At 36.6% G+C, this 18,407-nt stretch overlaps 1 protein-coding gene across 8 annotated transcripts in view; it reads left to right on the forward strand.

The window, feature by feature from the left end:
- Positions 1 to 18,407, forward strand: part of SLC4A10 (solute carrier family 4 member 10) — a 151,049-nt gene that overhangs the window by 66,025 nt on the left and 66,617 nt on the right. For all 8 annotated transcript variants that reach the window (XR_009743105.1, XR_009743103.1, XM_061451910.1 and 5 more), the window contains 3 exons: positions 3,492 to 3,638; positions 12,607 to 12,745; positions 17,834 to 17,994. Coding sequence is in view for 6 of the 8 variants with exons in the window: in XM_061451910.1 (XP_061307894.1) it covers positions 3,492 to 3,638; positions 12,607 to 12,745; positions 17,834 to 17,994 (447 nt within the window). In the remaining 2 variants the exon portion in view is untranslated. The remainder of the gene's footprint in view (positions 1 to 3,491; positions 3,639 to 12,606; positions 12,746 to 17,833; positions 17,995 to 18,407) is intronic.

The following is an 18,407-nucleotide window of genomic DNA, read 5'->3' on the forward strand; positions in this document are numbered from 1 at the left end:
TTAATGAATAAGATAAGTGGCTAGGGCAAGCTTCTGTTTTAATGACCCAGAATGCCAGGTTCTGAAAATCAGTTTTAGATGTTACATCTGTAATTTTCAAGGGCTGTGCCGAAAATAAAATAGGATTAAATAAAATAAATAAAATAAAATAAATAAATAAAATAAATAAAATAAAATAAATAAAATAAAATAAAATAGGAAGACCGTAGGATAAAATCCTATTTTATTTTCCGAGGTTGCCTTTTTAGATTGTTAATTTAATATTGGGGCCCTAAAATAAAATTTAGGTGTAAGTAAAAATTTCTTCTTTGGAATACAGTAACCCCAAACAACCCTTCTACTTAGATTTTATTCTGAGAAATGTCTCAAAGATGTATTCATATTAATAATGCATATTTCATATCTGTCTTCTCTAGGGCATAGAATTCTTGCCTCCGCAAAGTGGAGATATTTATAGCACAGTACACTTTTTCTTCAAAAGTTTAGGGGAAATCCTGATTTTTACATATGCTATTATATACTTTCATCTGTATGAAAATTAAATGTAATTAACATGATTCCTTTTAAACATTTTATAATATAATTTGGGTTTGTTAATATAATTCTATAAAAGTTAGAACACTATATAAAAATGGTCATTATGCCTTAAATCCTTAAAAGATTTTTACCTAAGGAGTGTTTTGATGCTTTGAAGGTAAACCACAAGGGGTCAAAGCCTCTTATGCTATAAATGCATGGATTTGAACTAACTTTATATTCTGGCTTTTGTTCCCCAGCTATGTGCAATTTGGTTAAAACCAGTCTTTTTTAAAAAGCAATATTTATGCAGTTTAACAGAGAACAGGTAAGATTGTATAAAGGGGACATTGCAGAGCGGATCAGTTCCGTGTATTGCATTTCATTAATAAGCTTTCAGACTGTAGATAATACTTCATAATAATTTATTTTCTCAGAGGTTCAGTTTTAAAAAATTATTAGCTCCTAAATCCTAATACTTAAAATACTTAAGCTTGGCTTGTTTATGCTTGGCTTTCCTAGAGGCACATCTGGAATAAATCAGTATTTTAGTTCAGAGTGCATTTTTGCAGGAACAAGATTATAGTCTTTCCATGATAAAACTCTATTGATGTTAAGGTAAGGTTAGTTGAAAAAGCTCAGGAAGACCGTAGGATAAAATCCTATGGCTCACTGATATCTAACCCACCTGACACAGGCAGGGACACCTTCCGCTAGACCAGAGTGCTCAAAGCCCCATCCAGCCTGGCCTTGAGCAGTTCCGGGGATGAGGCAGCCACAGCTTCTCTGGGCAGCCTGTTCCATTGTCTCACCAACACCATAGTAGAGAATTTCTTCCATGTGTCTAATCTAAATCTACTGTCTTTCAGTTTAAAAGTATTCGCTGTTGTCCTGTCAGTACATGCCCTTGTAAAAAGTCAACCTGTTGTAGTGCTTCACTGAACCTTGTTGCAAGAGTCTAGATTCTTCTCTCTGTTTATTCAGATTATACCTTGATGGTACTCTGTTGGCCTCAGTAGGTTCACACAGAAGGAAGAAGATCCATTTTGCAATTTCTTGGTTATCCATTTCGGTTTCCAGGTTCCTGTTTTTGTGTTCAGTGTGAACCAATTCTTTCTGCATAGGGAAAATTGTTGTGGTATTCAGACATAGATGAATGTTCTGGAATTTTAGGGCCTGTTTTCTAGTTCACTGAATAAAGAACAGTCTGGACTCGGGTCTTGGATTCAGCCCTGGAAATTAATGCGTGTGAACTTGAACCTGCATTTCCTGATGCAGGTACAGCCTGAGCATTGAAGTGGCACAGAACTTCAATCATGAATTGAAGGATCATCATGCCCATTTCTATCACAAAGCAGCAGGAACGTATTAAATTACTGAATTAAAAAAGCAATCTATCTGCACCTCGGGAAATTATTAAATCTTAGGGAAGATAACCCGATTCCTTTCAAAATATTTTGGGTTTCTTTTCTCCCCAAGGAAGGGGACAAAGAAGTGTTGAATACTACATTACTGTCCTTTGGTATCTTTTTAATGTATTCTTTTTATGGAATACATATTTCCTTGCAATATATTTGAAATATACCAAAGCCATCAGTTCTTGTTAAACCATTTCTTGAGTTAAATGTAATAAACACGAAGAAAGAGGAGTCTAATAAATAAGTATTAAAAAATCCCCAACAATTTCAGTTCATGGTCTTTGCTTCTGAAAACTCTCCTGACTCTACAAGAATAGTTTCCTAAAAATTGATGCCTCTGCTTTGTAGTGTCCTCTGCATGCATCAGAGTTGAGGAGGTAACTGGTGGGGTGTCCAGGCCTTTTCTCCAGCTTGTTTTGGCTCCACCTTTGCAGATAATTCCTATGAGCTTTGTATTTCTTTGATGTATTGTGACAAATGCTGCCTTGCTCTGTTTTCTGTCCCTGCTGGAGTCTCCATGGGATTAGAGATCACATGCTACCTTAGCTTAATGTTCTTGACCTTTCTCAGATGATTGACACTGCTGAATGATTACAGCAAAGCAGCAATTATCTGCTAGCTGTGTTATGCTTATTTCAAGGAGAAAATAAATGTTATTTGAGATGAGTAATCTGGACTGTGTCTTTCTGCTGAGTAACTGTAGGAGACTTGCCTGTGTTGAGTCATGATTCCTTTCCCATTTGTTCTGTTTTGTGGTACTTTGTGCTTGCTTCCCTTCTGCTCTCCCCCTCCTAAATGATTTACTGTGCTCTGATCCTGTTATCCCATATAGCTAAGAGCTAAATCTTTTGGGCTTGATCAGCAACATAAAATTCCTCAGGCTCAAAGATGGTGGTAGGCATGGCAATATACCTTCTTATGTATCTTAAGAAATAAAAGAAACGAAAGCACCCTAAGCTACCAGCAATGTATTTGTTAAGTGAGTGCATAAAATTGTATGGGGATTTTGCAGTCTAGCTTTCAGAGTGTTTTATTTTTTTTTTTAAGTAATCTTTTTTTTTTTCTGTTCTTTTTTTTTCTTTTTTCTTTTCCCTTCGGTTAATTTCCCACAAGAATTCTGTCAAGGTTTGGCTCATAAATAGCAGTGAGTTTTGTAAAGTTCCTGTACACACAAAGCAAACAGCAACTTCACCAAATGTTCAACGCAGAGAGATCCATGTGTCTCTTCATGTTACTGTTTTGGAAGACATTTTACAGAACACCTGTCTAGCTTTAATGAAAGTTCACACACAGAAATGCAAATTTGAAGAAAAAACTTTAAAAATCTGACACTGCATCATAAGGATTGTATCAAGCATGACCTCTATCAAGGGATTGTATACATGTGCCACTGCATCATCATTACTGTAGTCAATAACGTTATGACATTAGAATAATCAATATTATATGATTAAGCAGTTCTAATGATTATTATACCACTAATGCTATTATGGTTATTAATATTGTTATTATGTTGCCACAGCCACTTTTTAAAACGTAATTTTATTTTCCCCATAGGCCATCGAACATTGTTCATTGGAGTTCATGTGCCACTGGGTGGAAGAAAAAGTCACCGACGCCATAGGCACCGTGGGCATAAACACAGAAAGAGAGACAGAGAGCGAGATTCAGGATTAGAAGATGGGAGAGAGTCTCCTCCGTTTGGTAAGATAAATTTTATCTTTGCATAGATCTTTTAATAATAAACATCAGTATTGATTATGCATACTTTACCCTGTTACATCTTGAGTACCATTAGCAGTGGGGTTTTGGAGAACCCACCAGAGCCTCTCCAGTCTCTGATGGAGAGCCAAGATTTATTCCTCTCACGAAGAACAGCAGACAGTGACAGTCAGTACATGAGAAATCTCAGTAATTTCTACGACTGTAGGAGACAGTCCATAAGTGTTCTCATAAAGGTAGACTTCCACCACCATTGAGAAGGACTGAGCACTTTATGGCACCAGCTGCCCTCAGTGAAGGCTCTGGAGTATTTGCCTCTAAAACCATAATGTGCTGGATGCTGGAGTGGTGGTTCTTTAGACTTAGTTTTGTAATAATGTCCATGTTACTGAAGCTGCAGTGTTTTATCAGATGTGAACTATGATCCAGATTGTGTTTGCCTTTTCCTTACATGACACCATAATGTGCCATTGTGAGATGAGTCTGCTGAGGACTTGAGATCAAACAGGAAAAAATACTTTTCCATTAACAAACCTCATACAAAACTCCTAAAATTCTCAAAATTTTAAATTAAAAAACATTACAGAGAACAGAAAAAGGTAGTAATGAATAAATTAGTCAAGCTTTGTTTCAAAACATGTGCGAATATTATTTGCTGTTCAAAAATAAAAAGCCCATGTGCTGAAATATCCAGTAACTGTTGAAAGTATAGTAGAAATCTATATAGAAAACAATTTGTCAGTGTACAACAGAAGAATGTTTTTAAATCATTAGGGAAATGTGCCAATATAATGTCAAGTTACAGAATAGTAATGATAAGACTTCATTTTAATCTGAAATTTGTATTATGTATGTAGAAAGATCTGGAGCAAGTAGATTATAAGTGCTGATGGTTACAGAGAATGAAACAAAGTCAAGCCTTTTTCAGGCTCAGTAGATACTGGCTGTGGTGTTTCTGTCTGGAATGTATTTTGAATTTACAAAGACCCAATAGTGTACTGAATCCAGTTTCTTGTAAAACAGCAAAGTTCATAAATTATTAAAATAGTTTTCAAAAAGAATATGCATATATACATATAATGTCAGATTGAAAAGAAACAATTGAAAGTTACATTAGACAAGAAGTGAGATATCTTAAACTATGAAGCAATGTCTTATGTTAAGTCATCTGGTTTTATTTAAGTGCCAGTATGTGACACATTTTGGCTGAGAACTTAGCTCTGTTCTTTCTACTTCTGGAGACCTAGGCTTGTGTCCTTCCTAATGTCAAAATAAAAAAAAAAAAGGCCCAAGGCAAAAAAAAAAAGCAACCCAAAAATGCCCGAAACCCCAAACCTGATTGAATGTGTCCTTAATAGTCTTTTGGCAGTTGTGCAATAAAATGCACCGATCAACGCAGCTCTGTGTTGTTGAAATCAACCTATGTTCAAGAATGCTCCAATGAGCATTTGTGAGCAAAATGCAAGTGCATTTTGAAGTGCATTTGTAAAATGTTGTTCACATCACTTTTCTACAGCCGTACTTGTTTGAAGTAACAGGAATGCACTTTTGCAAGTCACATTTTCACTTGTAAAGGTATTACAGCTATGAATTAAGCGGTGTGTAGGTAACATAAATCATTATTTTTATAAAAAAGCCCAGGACACATAAGATATAGAAGTAATCTCTGGATCCAGAATGCTGAAGATACTCTGCAAAATACTTGGGTGATAACAAGCCAAATACAGAACTACCAAACATTCAGAAAGGTCTGGGAGTATCCAATTTTTCCACCCTGAAATAATATCTATTTAGAGAAATTTGAGGGTTTTTTCCTTTGACTGACTGGCCAGAGACCCAGACTTTGAGTGTTGACTTCTGTCCAGCCAGGCAGAAATGTGGCATCGCATAGACAGCAGTGGAAGGGATTTGTCTTACGAAGGTAAATCTGACAGTTATACAGTGATGGAGGGGTTGAACACAGAGCAAACAGACAGACAAAATTATACAGGGATTAATCATAGTCTATATCCACATCCTTGATTTTACAGTGAATTTTCCTTACAGGAGTTTCAAATAGGTGGTTGTGCTGCCTGGGGAAAAGCATTTCCTTTCAAGAGAATATAAACATAGTTTTTCTATGCTTTTATTTACTCAGAGGGAGCAACAGATACTTCTCACGCTAAATCTGAATCCACTAAACCTCAGTAATGCTTCTTAGCTCTCATCTCCCAGTGACCACAAGGTTATATCAGTATCCAGAGGCTGAAGGAAGTTGCAAGGAAGACAAATGCACTTCTTACTCTTGATGCATAACTTACTGTGAGGTACTGCTACCTAAGAGATCGGATCCAAAATATTCCCTTAATTTGTGAATCATTCTGATTTAATTGAACACGCAGAAATGCTTAGCTGCCTCTTCTCTAGATGCCTTTTAACATATTTCTGTTGAATGGTAGGAGGCTGTATTCTTGAGAACTGAGAGGGAGGAAGGGAAAGAAAATGTTTCAATGAGCAGGTACAAGAATAAAGACAGAGAAAATAAGCATTGTGGGCGCAGCTGATAGAAAGCCGTGCTTGAGATAAGTCAGAAAAATAAATTGGATTTCTACGTACAAGAGAATAAATTAGCAGTGTTTTGAAGCAGTGAAGTATGAAAGGAGCTATAATAAACGATGCACCAACTGAATAATAGAGATGCTGGAACAAGTAAAGGCCTGAAATATTCAGACATGAAGTGCTCCAGACTGCTCAGTTAACCAAGCATGGGGCGAAGCATTATTTTTTGTCATAATCTATAACTTTGTAAGTTATAACTTCATCTGTGAAGTACCATTAGGTGCAGATCTTGCTCTGCTGTTACTGCTTCAATTAGCTGTGCAGTACATAGTGCTGTGAGACTGTGCAGGCCCCACTCAGTGGACAAGTGCCACCAGGTTCCTACCCAGTGAAAAACAATTTCTTAAACAGTTTTCTTTGCATCAGCATGGCTAGAAAACCCCTGTATTCAGTGTAATGCCCACGGCTGGAAGCTTCGTGTCACTTTCTTTGAGTCCTGTCTGGAAAAGCTGTACCAGCTACTTCCTGAGATAGTGTTTGCAGAGAACAGATTTTTTAGAACATTCTGACGGCAGCTCATAAGCTTTTTCTTGATCTCCTACTGTCACTTTTCAAAGGTACCTTGAGTATTCTCAGTGTTCTCTTAGATTCAGAGCTTGTAGACAAATAATACAAAGAATATATAGGTAATGTGCCCTTTGGGGGCACAGATCAGTTACTCAAGTTTTATTTCTGTTTCCACCACACCTGATTCTTGTTGTCTGTCTGTTGCCTCCTGATGAGATGAGGTTGTGCAAGATGTTTCCATTTTGCCATAACAATGTGTCTTTGAATCACGTGATTTGCAGATTACATGGCTTGCTCATGGAGAGGCTTTTTTGGGTAGTAAAAATTGAAAGCGAAGTGATTTCATTATTCTGGATTTCCACCAACTTGCCTTACAATTTTTTGGAAGAAAAAGAGAAATCCAGTGAAATTACCACTCTGGTTAAAAATGCAGTAACACTGTTTGCTTTATTGAAGAGGTTTACTGTTTCCAGCTGAAATGCTGCTGTTGTAATTAAAGACCCAGTTTCATGGCCTCTTTAAGCTCCCCTCCTCCACAGCTTTTTGCATGGCTCAAGTGTTTCAACTGCTCTGTGAATTAGGGAGTTGATATAAATTAAAACTAGTTTGGCAAAAAAAAAAAAAAAAGAAGCTGTTTCTAGTCTAGAGTAGCTCCTTGTGCATCTTGTTGGAAGGGCAATGCGTGCCAGCCCTGGTGGGCTGCATGGCCACGAGCTGCCTGGGACTGCTCTGTCAGTGCTATGGGTCATGGCGGTGCTGAAATTCTGCAATAGATTTCCCTTTGGCTGGTTAGGTTGCACTTGCTCAGTATGCGTGTGGATTTTAGTGGCAATATTCAGTATTTTCTTGATGTCTGGTTATTTTGCCTGTAATCAGTGAAACTGCTCATGTACTTCCGCTCATGAGTTAAAGATATGTTTCTGTTTTAAAATGGGCTGGAAAAGGAAGACTTTAGCTCTCAGCAGGGTGTCTTTAAGGACAGGTTTTGTAAGAGTGAAGTGAACACAGCTGTGGATACTGGGGTTTGATTTCATTCTCCTGTGGTGTTTTCTAGGACTAGATACTGTTGGGGCTTTTGCAAGGTTTGGTTTGTTCTGTTAAGAAATCTGGCTTTAATAATCTCTAGTTTTAAATAGGCTTAAATTTGTAATTCATGCTATTGGATGTGGCAAGGGAAGCTGAGCAGCTCTGGAGGTGATGCTAACAGAAGACTGCACACACGGTTCAGAAAAGGCTCTTTGAAGGTAATGCAAATAAAAATGAATTGCAAAGGGGAACTTCTCTTGGTTACTAGAGGGGCTTGAAGAAAGCGTAATAAAAGGACTCCGCTGGCAATTTGGTACCTAACCTCAAATGTTGAAGGGGTATTAATGGTGCAAATTGAATTATTTGTAAAGAATAGGGCTGTTAAGAGAAACTCCTAACCTTAACTATATAGGCTTTGTCTGCTGAACAATGGAATTAGAAATTTGAATCTTTGGGCAGCTGTGGAACAGATTGCAGGAAATCTGGATTAATATAAAGTACCATAACTTCAGTTATGCTTCAGATGATAATTGAAGCTTGGGAATTGCCCGTATTGTCAGATCCAAAATATAAGATTATTTGTCGTAGCCTTGATGTGATGGAAACAATTAATGGGAAGAAAATGCAGAGAGAGCTTCCTGAAACAAGATTATACATATAGGGCTGAAGTCGCAAAGGAGGAAGCAAGGGAATACTTCCTTCCATTTTATCTATGATGTTTGCTACCTTGTGTGAACTTCTGTAATATAAATTCAATACATTTTCCATGTGTTTTTTATTGTGGTATGGCTTGGACAGATTGTGTGCAGTTCTGACTGATGGCAGGGTGGTTTGTCTCATGGGAAATCCTGGTGTTCGCTGAGGAGGAGATGTGGCTCACTCTGGTGCAATGGAGCAGGTTGTTTGCTGGGATGCATTTATGTGGAGGGGCAGAGAATGATCCTGCTGTCTTATCTCAGAAACCTTGTTCTGTTGGGCAAGAGGGAGCAGTCCTGACCCAGAATTGTGGTTGCACCTGGGGATATGTTAAAGGAGAAAAGGGCAGTTATGGTTCTTTCCTACCTGTCTTCTGCAAGGTGTGATGGTGATATAGGCCACTGTTCCCGCTACCTGCATACAGCGCTGTTCCAGGGAGCAGCTCATTGTGTTGCCCTCTGGGAGTCAGCTTACTAGCATTTCTGGCTTTCAGTTCAGCTGTTTTGGTATGTCTGTGCCCATATCTTGCTTTCGTTTTAGAGTTGCTAATGACTTTACAAAGAGCCTGTGTAGTGAGCAGTATGTCAGGTTGCTGCAGAGTCACTTTTCTGCGGCTCTGAACTCCAGTGTGAATTTGTGCTTTTGACAAGAGCTTATGCACCAGGCCTTAATTTTTACCCTTTTGACAATGCAGTAGTTATACAGATTTTTAAAACTAAAATATTCAGGTTTTCTATGCAGGCAATGAAATTGATGTATCAGAGGTAGTTTTGTTATCTGTGTGAGTGCTACACATACGATGTGGGTGCAAGCCCAGAGGAACACAGAGTCTGGCAGGAGGCTCCCATTGTGGAGCCACAGCAAACAGAAGCTGCTTTGGCTTTTCCTTACTGAGATTGCTCATTAGCCAAGCATTGGTTGTTGTTGGTGGTACTCCTGCTCCTGTCATGTACCAGACTTTGTGCCCAGTCCCAGCTGATCCTGGAGGATTTCCTGAGCTGGTGATGGGCCATTTACTTGGGAGAATCAGCAGCTGCTTTCTGTGGAACTCGAGTTCTAATTGCTTCTAATACATCTGTGCTCTGATATAAAATAACTGCAGTTATAGAAATACTAATGTAACAAATGAGTACCATTAATTTATTTTATTTTTATTTTTTTAGCTTAATCTAGATTACTTTCATTGTTTTTTAGAAATAGCAATAATAATATAAAGGATTTTTTTAATGTTGGCTGTACTGCTTGAAATAGGGATAGACACAGGTAGTATTCAGGCTGATTTCTGTTTTCCCAGACTTCAAAAACATTGAGTGTCCTAAATTGCAGATATTATGCTTCTAGATTGTGGATTAAGTTATCATAGTTTGACAGTCAGCAATTGAAGTATTCTTTCATTCTGTTTTTGAATCATAGATTACTCATTTTCCATATAATACATTAATGACATATTTGGTATTTATTACTCTGATGAATAAGAGCCAAATCCATCTGGCATTGCTCACGTGAGTAATCCTGTTAACTCAGTTTTACAAGTGGAACCAACAGATTTTCTTTTTTAATTTTATTGTTTTCCTATTGTTTAATTTTCTTAGGGGTTTGCCCTTGAAATAAAATTATTGTACTATGAAGCAAACAATAGGTTCTTCCCCCCCCCCCCCCCCCCCAGCTTGGCATCTGAAACTCCACCTATGGTTTACAGGTTTCAGACAACAGTACAAATTACAGCAGCAAAGAAAGTTAGCCAGAATCTACAAGCTAGTTTTACTCTTGTCTTAGAGAGGATGAAAATAATTTAGTGCATATTTTAACATATATGGCTTCTTATATGGCTTCATATATGGATTAACATATATGGCTTCTTATATGGCTTCATATATGGATTAACATATATGGCTTCTTATATGGCTTCATATATGGATTAACATATATGGCTTCTTATATGGCTTCATATATGGATTCTTCACTGTTGTCAGTGAAGTAGCTGTGTTACACAGAAGACCTGGTAAGAACAGGTCACAGCAGTAACATGTTTCCTTGTTACTGCTCACCTGACTTCAAGAGATTTCTGATCCTCTGCTTTCTTTGCCACGCTGAAAGTGTGCATTTGTATGAGTATCATAACTTTCATAAAACTGCAGCTCTGCTGTATAGCACTACTCATTTATTATTTAATAGTAGCTGTTGCTCTAAATCAGTTCTAGTGCTGATTTTATCAAGAGTACAGGATGTTCCTGGCAATGCTTATTCTCAGATTCTCACTGCAGTCCAGCTCTCTACCAGAGCAGCTTGTTCTCCATGTTCTGTTACTTGTCATGTGCACTTGCCCTTTGCAAGTTCGTATGTCACTGAATTTTTTCCTTTTGGGAAATAATCTTAACAAGTTGCACCCTTCTTGACCAGAATATGCTATCTAGTCTCGGATTAAATCTTGATGTTTGTGTTTACGTTATCCTTCTCTAGAACATACCAACATGTGGATATCAAGAACATAAAGAATTAAAAAAATCCCCAAGTAAACAGAAATATGTAAAGAGAGGCTGGAGGGGGTCTAGAATAGAGGTTGAAATGGCCTTAAAGAAAAGAGAGGACTGAAGAGTAAGAGAGAGAGTAACAAAAGAAAGGGTATTCTTCAATGCTTCACCACTAGTGATTTCTGTCCTCTTGCCTGTCCTCCTGCAGTTCCATCCCCTAAAGCTTAGTAGTATCTGAGCTTGTCTTTCTCTCCTTTCTCTCCAGTATTTCTTCCTGGGTTTCATTTCCTTGCTTTGTGAAGGAGTAAGTAGCCTAGACCATACCATATCTTTACACTCTGCTTAAGCAAATAGACCTTACGTGAAAACTGTCAGGTACTGTTTGTATTTTTTTGCTATAGCAAATTTACTGCTACCAAAAAAGGTATCTGTACTGCTGAATTTAATCTTCTGAATCGGTTGCCCATTTAATTATTTTTGATTAGAGCTGTATTTGCCCTTCAGCTAGCATTTGGTGAGTCTATTATCTCAGTTTTTCCAAAATTCAGTGAGCTTGAGGATCCTATGCGTTGATGCTCATCACTGGTATATGGAAAATACTGTAGGTTGTCATACAAATACAGTTGTAGAACAGAACTTCATTTAGAGAGTGTTCAAGGAATCGCTGAGCTGTTCTGCTGGATAATCAATTTTTCAGTTGACTGGCAGCCTGGACCCTATCAGCTCTTACAAAGGGCTTTTGGTTCCTCTTAGAAATACAAAATACATTATCAGAAAAAAGAACTGTGTATTTTCAGAGAGACTGGATTTCCTCCGGAGCTTGTTCATTTGAGATTTACATCTAAATAAACAAATAGGATTTATTTTTCTTAAAGAGCCTTACAGAATTTGAGCTATGAACACTGAATATACGTGTATGTTAAGGTACCTTTTGAGTTCTGGAAATTTTCTGAGTGATGTGAAAAACAAATAGTATTTCTCTAAAATGCATTTAGTGTTTTGCACTGAAAGGTTATGAAGAAAAATAACTAGCAAAGAGAAGACTGAGATAGGAAGAGTAAAATAGAGAAATTGGGACAGATAAACGACTTCTTCATTTGTAACAGCCTAACCATGTAGAAACAGTTTACAAAGGGGCAGGGAGTGGTAGGTGTGTAGATGGTGATGTATTCTTGTTGAACTTCCCAGTGTATATTGACATTATAGAGCTTTTTTCCGGTTTCTTTCTGCAGAAAAGGTAAAACAAAGAATGTACATTTAGTATACCAGCTTTGTGAGCTCAGCTGGATCTGTAGATTTAGACTTAAGATGTGGCAGAGTAGTTGTAACACTGGAGTAAAATAGTTTTATCAGCAACATCTATGCTGCTGTCTGTGCTATTTTCTGTGAGATAACATTCCAGGTTCCAATAATCACTATTTCTGTACATCACATTCTATCTTTAGATGAGATTGTTTAATTAGCAGACTAGACAACTATGATAAATAAAGAGGCCTCAGTCTGAAGGTGTTTGTATATGAATATTTTTACAGTATAACTATAATCATATTTTCTGTGTGGCACTAAGTGATAATCTCATGAAATTTTAAATATTTGCTTGCTTGGAAAAGTAAAAATGGTGTTCTGGAGTTTATATTTTTGTTTTTCCCCAGATACCCCATCACAAAGGGTGCAGTTTATTCTGGGTACAGAAGACGATGATGAGGAACACATTCCTCATGATCTTTTTACTGAGCTTGATGAAATTTGTTGGCGTGAAGGAGAGGATGCGGAGTGGAGGGAGACAGCAAGGTGAGTGTTCTCGTGAGTTTTTAAAAATTATCTGTAGCTATTGGTTGCTGGCATATTGAAGAATGATTTGAAAGCTGTGGTGAGATCAGGAACAGATTTTGGGTATAAAGCTTAAATAAAACCATAATTTTAATCCTTGGACTGCTAGTATTACAACTGTATTTGTTGTTTCCCAGAGCCAAATGTTTTGATCTGGATTTATGAAATATAGGTCAGAGTGAATATCAAGGGGAAAAAATATCAAAGTAAACATATCATCTGTATATATAAATTAAAAATTAGTGATTTTATTAATATTTTAGCTCATCATTTTGAGAAACTTTCAAACTTTGTATTCTGTTTGAATCCTCAAGAAGCAGATAAAGTTACCATTATAAAAAGATTGAAGTGAGGAATGAGATTACTTTGGAGCAATAAAATTTTTACATATTCTAGCTATCAATGAACAGTTGATTTTGGGACTTTGAGTATTCAATGTTGGGTTATTTTGTTTTTTTTTTTTTTCTTCTGGTTGTATGAGGTTTTTATTTCCTCTCCCCTCCCCCTTTTTTTGATTTTGTGAGGAGCTACATATGTGGGCTGCTTAGAATGAATATGGCTGTTAGCTTCCCTTTAGTTTTACTGCAAATTCCAGGTTTCCAAGAGGGACACAGAATTTTCTATGACCTTCACTTTCCTTATCTGTCTATAAGAGGCATAGACAGATGCTAAATATAGATCTTAACATGTACAAAATTCTCATATGGGGGTTGTGCTGCAAAATTAATGTAGTAATGTTCCTAACTAATCTTATTAATATTCAGAGAGAGTAAATCTATTCAAGTTAATCATCTGCAGTGTTCTCATACTGATTAAGAATATATAGAACCTTCCAAGAAGGGTATCAGCTTCTACTGTGATTAAAAATAAAAATCACCATGGCTTAGGTTAGTTTTAGGTAGGGAAAAAGCTTCTTTAGTTCAGCTAAAAAAAAAAAATCCTTTGCAGAATTGTGTTTCTGAAAAATGAGAACAATTTTTATTAACATAAATAAGATAGAATTTGAAAGGAATAGGTGAAATAAAGGGTTTTCTGTCTATATAAACGGTTTGATCTGTCTCTATGTACAGCCTTTCCAGTTGTCGTTTGGGAACTAAAGAATCAAAAATGTTTAACAGGAGCAAGATGAGATTGTTGAAAAAGGACATCAAAGCACAGCCAAGAAAACTATATTCAGAAAATACAAAAGTGAAGTATAATAGCTAATACTAAAAATTTCTTTAACTTTAGAAATAAGATGAAAATAAAGAGTTTGGTTGCCATGCAGAAGGAACTGATAAATGATCTTCACTTTGGATCCAAAAATTGCAGACAGCATTTGACGTGGGGTGGCTGGCTGTTAGAACAGGAAGAGATGGCAGTGAAATGACCAAATTCAAAACTGAAACAAGAGTCGAAGTGCTTTATCTGTGCAAATAAGAGTGTGCAATAATTTCCATCCTAGAGAGATGAAAGAACATGTATTTCATGGATATGGTAAATCCTGTCTTCCTGTGAATCTCTCGGGTGCATTGTTGTACTACAAATGCAGCAGCACTGTTCAAAAAAAGATAAAATTGGTTGGGATGAACAGATTTTGGAGCTATGCAGGGCTTAGAGCAATATGTGAAGGAAATAATAATTGTAGACTTGTAGCTAACTGGAAAATTGGATCAAATGCAGTACAGTGGTGTATCATGTCAGACTAACAATAATGCTGTTTAATCAGAGAATTAATTTTTGTTTTTCTGACAAAGAAACAGTGGATCTTTATTTTAGTGAAGTATTTGATATGATACAGCAGTGGGAATTTATTACTTAAACTGTTCTAGTGTAAAATTGTATTAGTGGGTAAGGAACTAACTGAACAGGTGCAGTAGGTCATGCTGAAAGATTAAAAACTATTGGTGTGCAAGGTAGTGACAACTAACTTCTGAAGAATTAGTCTTTATAAATAGCTTTATTCTTGAATGACAAAACTAGGACTGTAGTAATGAAACTTGCCGATGATAAGAAATCAGGAGGTATTGTTACTCTAGAAATAAGGATATCATACACAAAGAGCAAAGAGACTTTGAGTAATAGAAATGGGACAGTGTTCAATATGCAAGATCATATACTTAGAAACTAATACACTGGATCCCTTTCAATTTCAGTGGTTGATTCAGGATTTCTAAGGTACTAATTTGATTAAAAGCATGGCATGGAAAGGATGCACCCTTTGTTGCTCTTCCAGCCTTATTACATGTTTTCCACCTGTGTGAAAAATGCCACTAGCAGTATTTGTTAATCTTATTGTCTAGCATTGGACATAATGCCATGTAGATGAATTAAAATTCAAAGGATAGAGGTCATTAATTGTCTTTAATGAGAATGATGGCACTAAGTAATTCTGTATTCATTTCACTAAGCTCTGCATGGACTGAAGGGGTGGGTTCACTCTGATGCAGTAAATCCGCATCTTCGTATTTTCTGTCTGATTGAAAGTGCACAAACAGTTCAGGTTTACAATTTTTAAAAAATGGTTTTATGCTTTTTGCTCAAGATACTTGGGATGTTTTGTTCTTATTTGATCAAAATAGTAACATATCAAAGGGAACCATGGATAGGATTTAACCGAAGCTTGGTGGTTTCCCCCCCTAACCCTCAACATCTCTCATGAGCAAAAGCATTCCTGCAGATTAATTAGTAAGAACAAGAAAAAGTGCACTGCTGTTGCAGCCTGTTCCATTCCAGGATCTGTTTTAGGCTTTCCTATCCATGGAATGACGTAGTTATGTGGACACAGTGATAAAATTTACTATTTTTTCCCCCATTAATTGATTTCAAGCCAGAAGAAACATTCTTTTAAAATCAATAAAAATCAGTTTTAATATTTTTTGTGTGAAGAATGCATGATGTTTCTGTTCTGAAAAAAATATCTCCAGTAAGCTTGTAGAGCAGCACATTGACGCAAACCAGTTGTACTTTATACACACAATAGTATAGTTGCAGATTGCAGCTGTTAGGAAAGAAGTTCATGTTAAAATCTATCCTAATAACCTCTTGTGATCGTGGCTGGAAAATAGTGCCTGGTTTGTGGCAAGTTTTACCCAAACTGTTAAGACTCATCTGCTAATATAAAATGAAAATTTTAGGGAGAATATCGCTATGTTTCTGGAAAAGAAAAGAATGTATTGTAGGAAGGAAAATAGAAAGACACTTTGGAACCAACAGGAAAGTGTTTAGGCTTGAGTTTTAATGAAAATAAACCTCTGTCCATAGTTAGAAAGTAACTTATTAGTGAGAATAAATGGATGTACTAGGGAAAAACTATGAAGTGAAAATGCATCTTCACTGGATCAGAACATTCTTCAAAGATATTAAGTCACAAAAAACTTAGGTTTGTCACTTCTGTTTTGTCTCTGATATGCTTGTTTATTTTCAAATTGGGATAGGAAGGCAAAACTCATGTGGAGATTGTAAGATTACATTTATACGTTGACTCTTGAGCGGGTTTTGAATGTATACTCCAGCTCTTTGCTGCAGACAGAAAAGACTATAAAATAGATCATGTTAAAGTCTCCAACTTCATGTTCTGTACAGTTAGAAGAAATGGAATGCATCAGGAATGGAGCCTATATGCTGATGATGAGTGGGGTCACTGAAGTATTGGTTGCTCGCAGGGTGGCCTCAGGAGGGGAAGAGTCTGATACACAGGGACTGAAAGGAGAGAATTGTCTAGAGTACATGTACACGGGCATATTTAACAAGTAGGAGCAGAGATAGGCGGGTGGGCTGGGAACAGAAGAGGCCAGTTGTGTTTGGTGTGTTACTGGGCTGCTTGGTAAAACTGGAAATTGCTTAGCTTCAGAGGTCCTAAGGCTCTGTACTTCCCTGCTGTCTGGAAGTAAGTGTGAAGGTGCTGTCAAGGTGTGAGGCTCAGCTTGGCTCCTCTGCTGCCTGGTCCATATGAAATAGCTGCGTGCTATTGTGTCAAGTGACTTGTGCTGTGGCTGTAGCTGTTCAGACCTTGCCAAGCTGGCAGGCTGTATGGCTTCACACAGCAACATCTGTGTATGCTTGAAAGACTTAATAACTTTAATTTAAAACATTTTTGCATATGTTAACAGACTTTTCTTCTTTCTTTTTTTTTTGTTTGTTTAGTATTCTTTTATCATTTTAGTGTAATTTCAATTAGTAAAAAATTAAAAAGTCATGCAAGAAATTCATCCAGCTGGCTAGTAAAAAAAGACTTGATCCTCTCATGCCAGTTTCATGTTGTCTCTGCAGATTTACATGGAACCTGAGAACAGGAGAACGAGACTCAGAATAGTGAGATATGATATTATTGGTGTCTGAAGTGATATTTCATGCCATTCATGTGACTGTTTTACCTTAATAAGGCCTTAATTGGGGCTTGAAAGACTTCACAAGTGTTTACACATTGCTTGTGTGTACTTGTATGTGCCTGTGAGGTTTTTCATTTTAATTAGCTTTTACGCGAAAAGTAGCCTAAATTTTGCACGTTTAAACTGCCTTTATGATTAGCTTAGTGCAGGTAAGTAACTAACAACTTAAAACAAGTTCATAATAGGCTTTTGTGGTGATGGTACTGGATGCAATTCTGTGAAGTGTGAATATGTCAGTATGTTTACTTTAAATGAAATATGTCTCTTTGTTATGTTTAGTCCAAAATGAAGACTAACTGGAGAAAGTTCTATCCTGTGTTCTGATGATGTATAGCTTTTCTTTTTCTCTACCAGAAATTCTCAATTTTTTTCATACTACTTGTTTTATTATAGAAATATCATTGTACGCCAAAGATTTGCTCAAATTTTCTGTAAAATACAGTAATAATTACTTAATATGCTTCTCTTTTAATCTGTGTGATCAGAATTTATCTTCAAAAATGGTATAATACAGCATTATATAGGAAGAACCAGACAAGGGAAGATTCTAGTATTTCCTACAAAGGAAGAATAAAGTGAAATTCAAACACATTTAACAGTGATCTTTCAATATCCGTAGAAGTAATTGATACTTAATTTCTTATGAGCAACGGAGTTATAAAATTGGTTGTTTGTACAGGTGGTTGAAGTTTGAAGAAGATGTAGAGGATGGTGGAGAGAGGTGGAGCAAGCCCTATGTTGCCACGCTGTCACTTCATAGCTTGTTTGAGCTGAGGAGCTGTATCCTGAATGGCACAGTCCTTTTGGACATGAGAGCTAATTCCATAGAAGAAATTGCAGGTAAGTATTGATGCTGCATTTATTAGTTATGAAAATAATAAAAATAAAATGCTTACAAGATAACTATTGCATAATGATCAGTCCTAGGAAATATTTTACTCATATATTAGAAAATATATTAGAAAAGATCTAATATCTGACACAACTAGTAAATATTTATATTTTTTGTATAAACTTCGCTATTTACACAATCAATTCTTATGTAAAGGGGAACATTAAAATGAAGCAGAGTGGACAGTTGAGATTTATTTCTGTATTTCTCTGGCATGTTCTCTGCTCTTGCTGTGACACCTCACATTGTGAATGATGTGTGTGCTAGCTTCCACAGACTTAATCTATTGCTATGCTAATTGCAGACATTCTATCTTAAAAAATATGTGTGTATATATATATATATATAGGGAAGTGTGCAT

Source organism: Pezoporus flaviventris, unplaced genomic scaffold, assembly GCF_033815535.1.
Source record: "Pezoporus flaviventris isolate CSIRO_AGI_PZ_B2104156 unplaced genomic scaffold, CSIRO_AGI_Pfla_v1 ptg000001l, whole genome shotgun sequence".
Classification (NCBI taxonomy): Eukaryota; Metazoa; Chordata; class Aves; order Psittaciformes; family Psittacidae; genus Pezoporus; species Pezoporus flaviventris.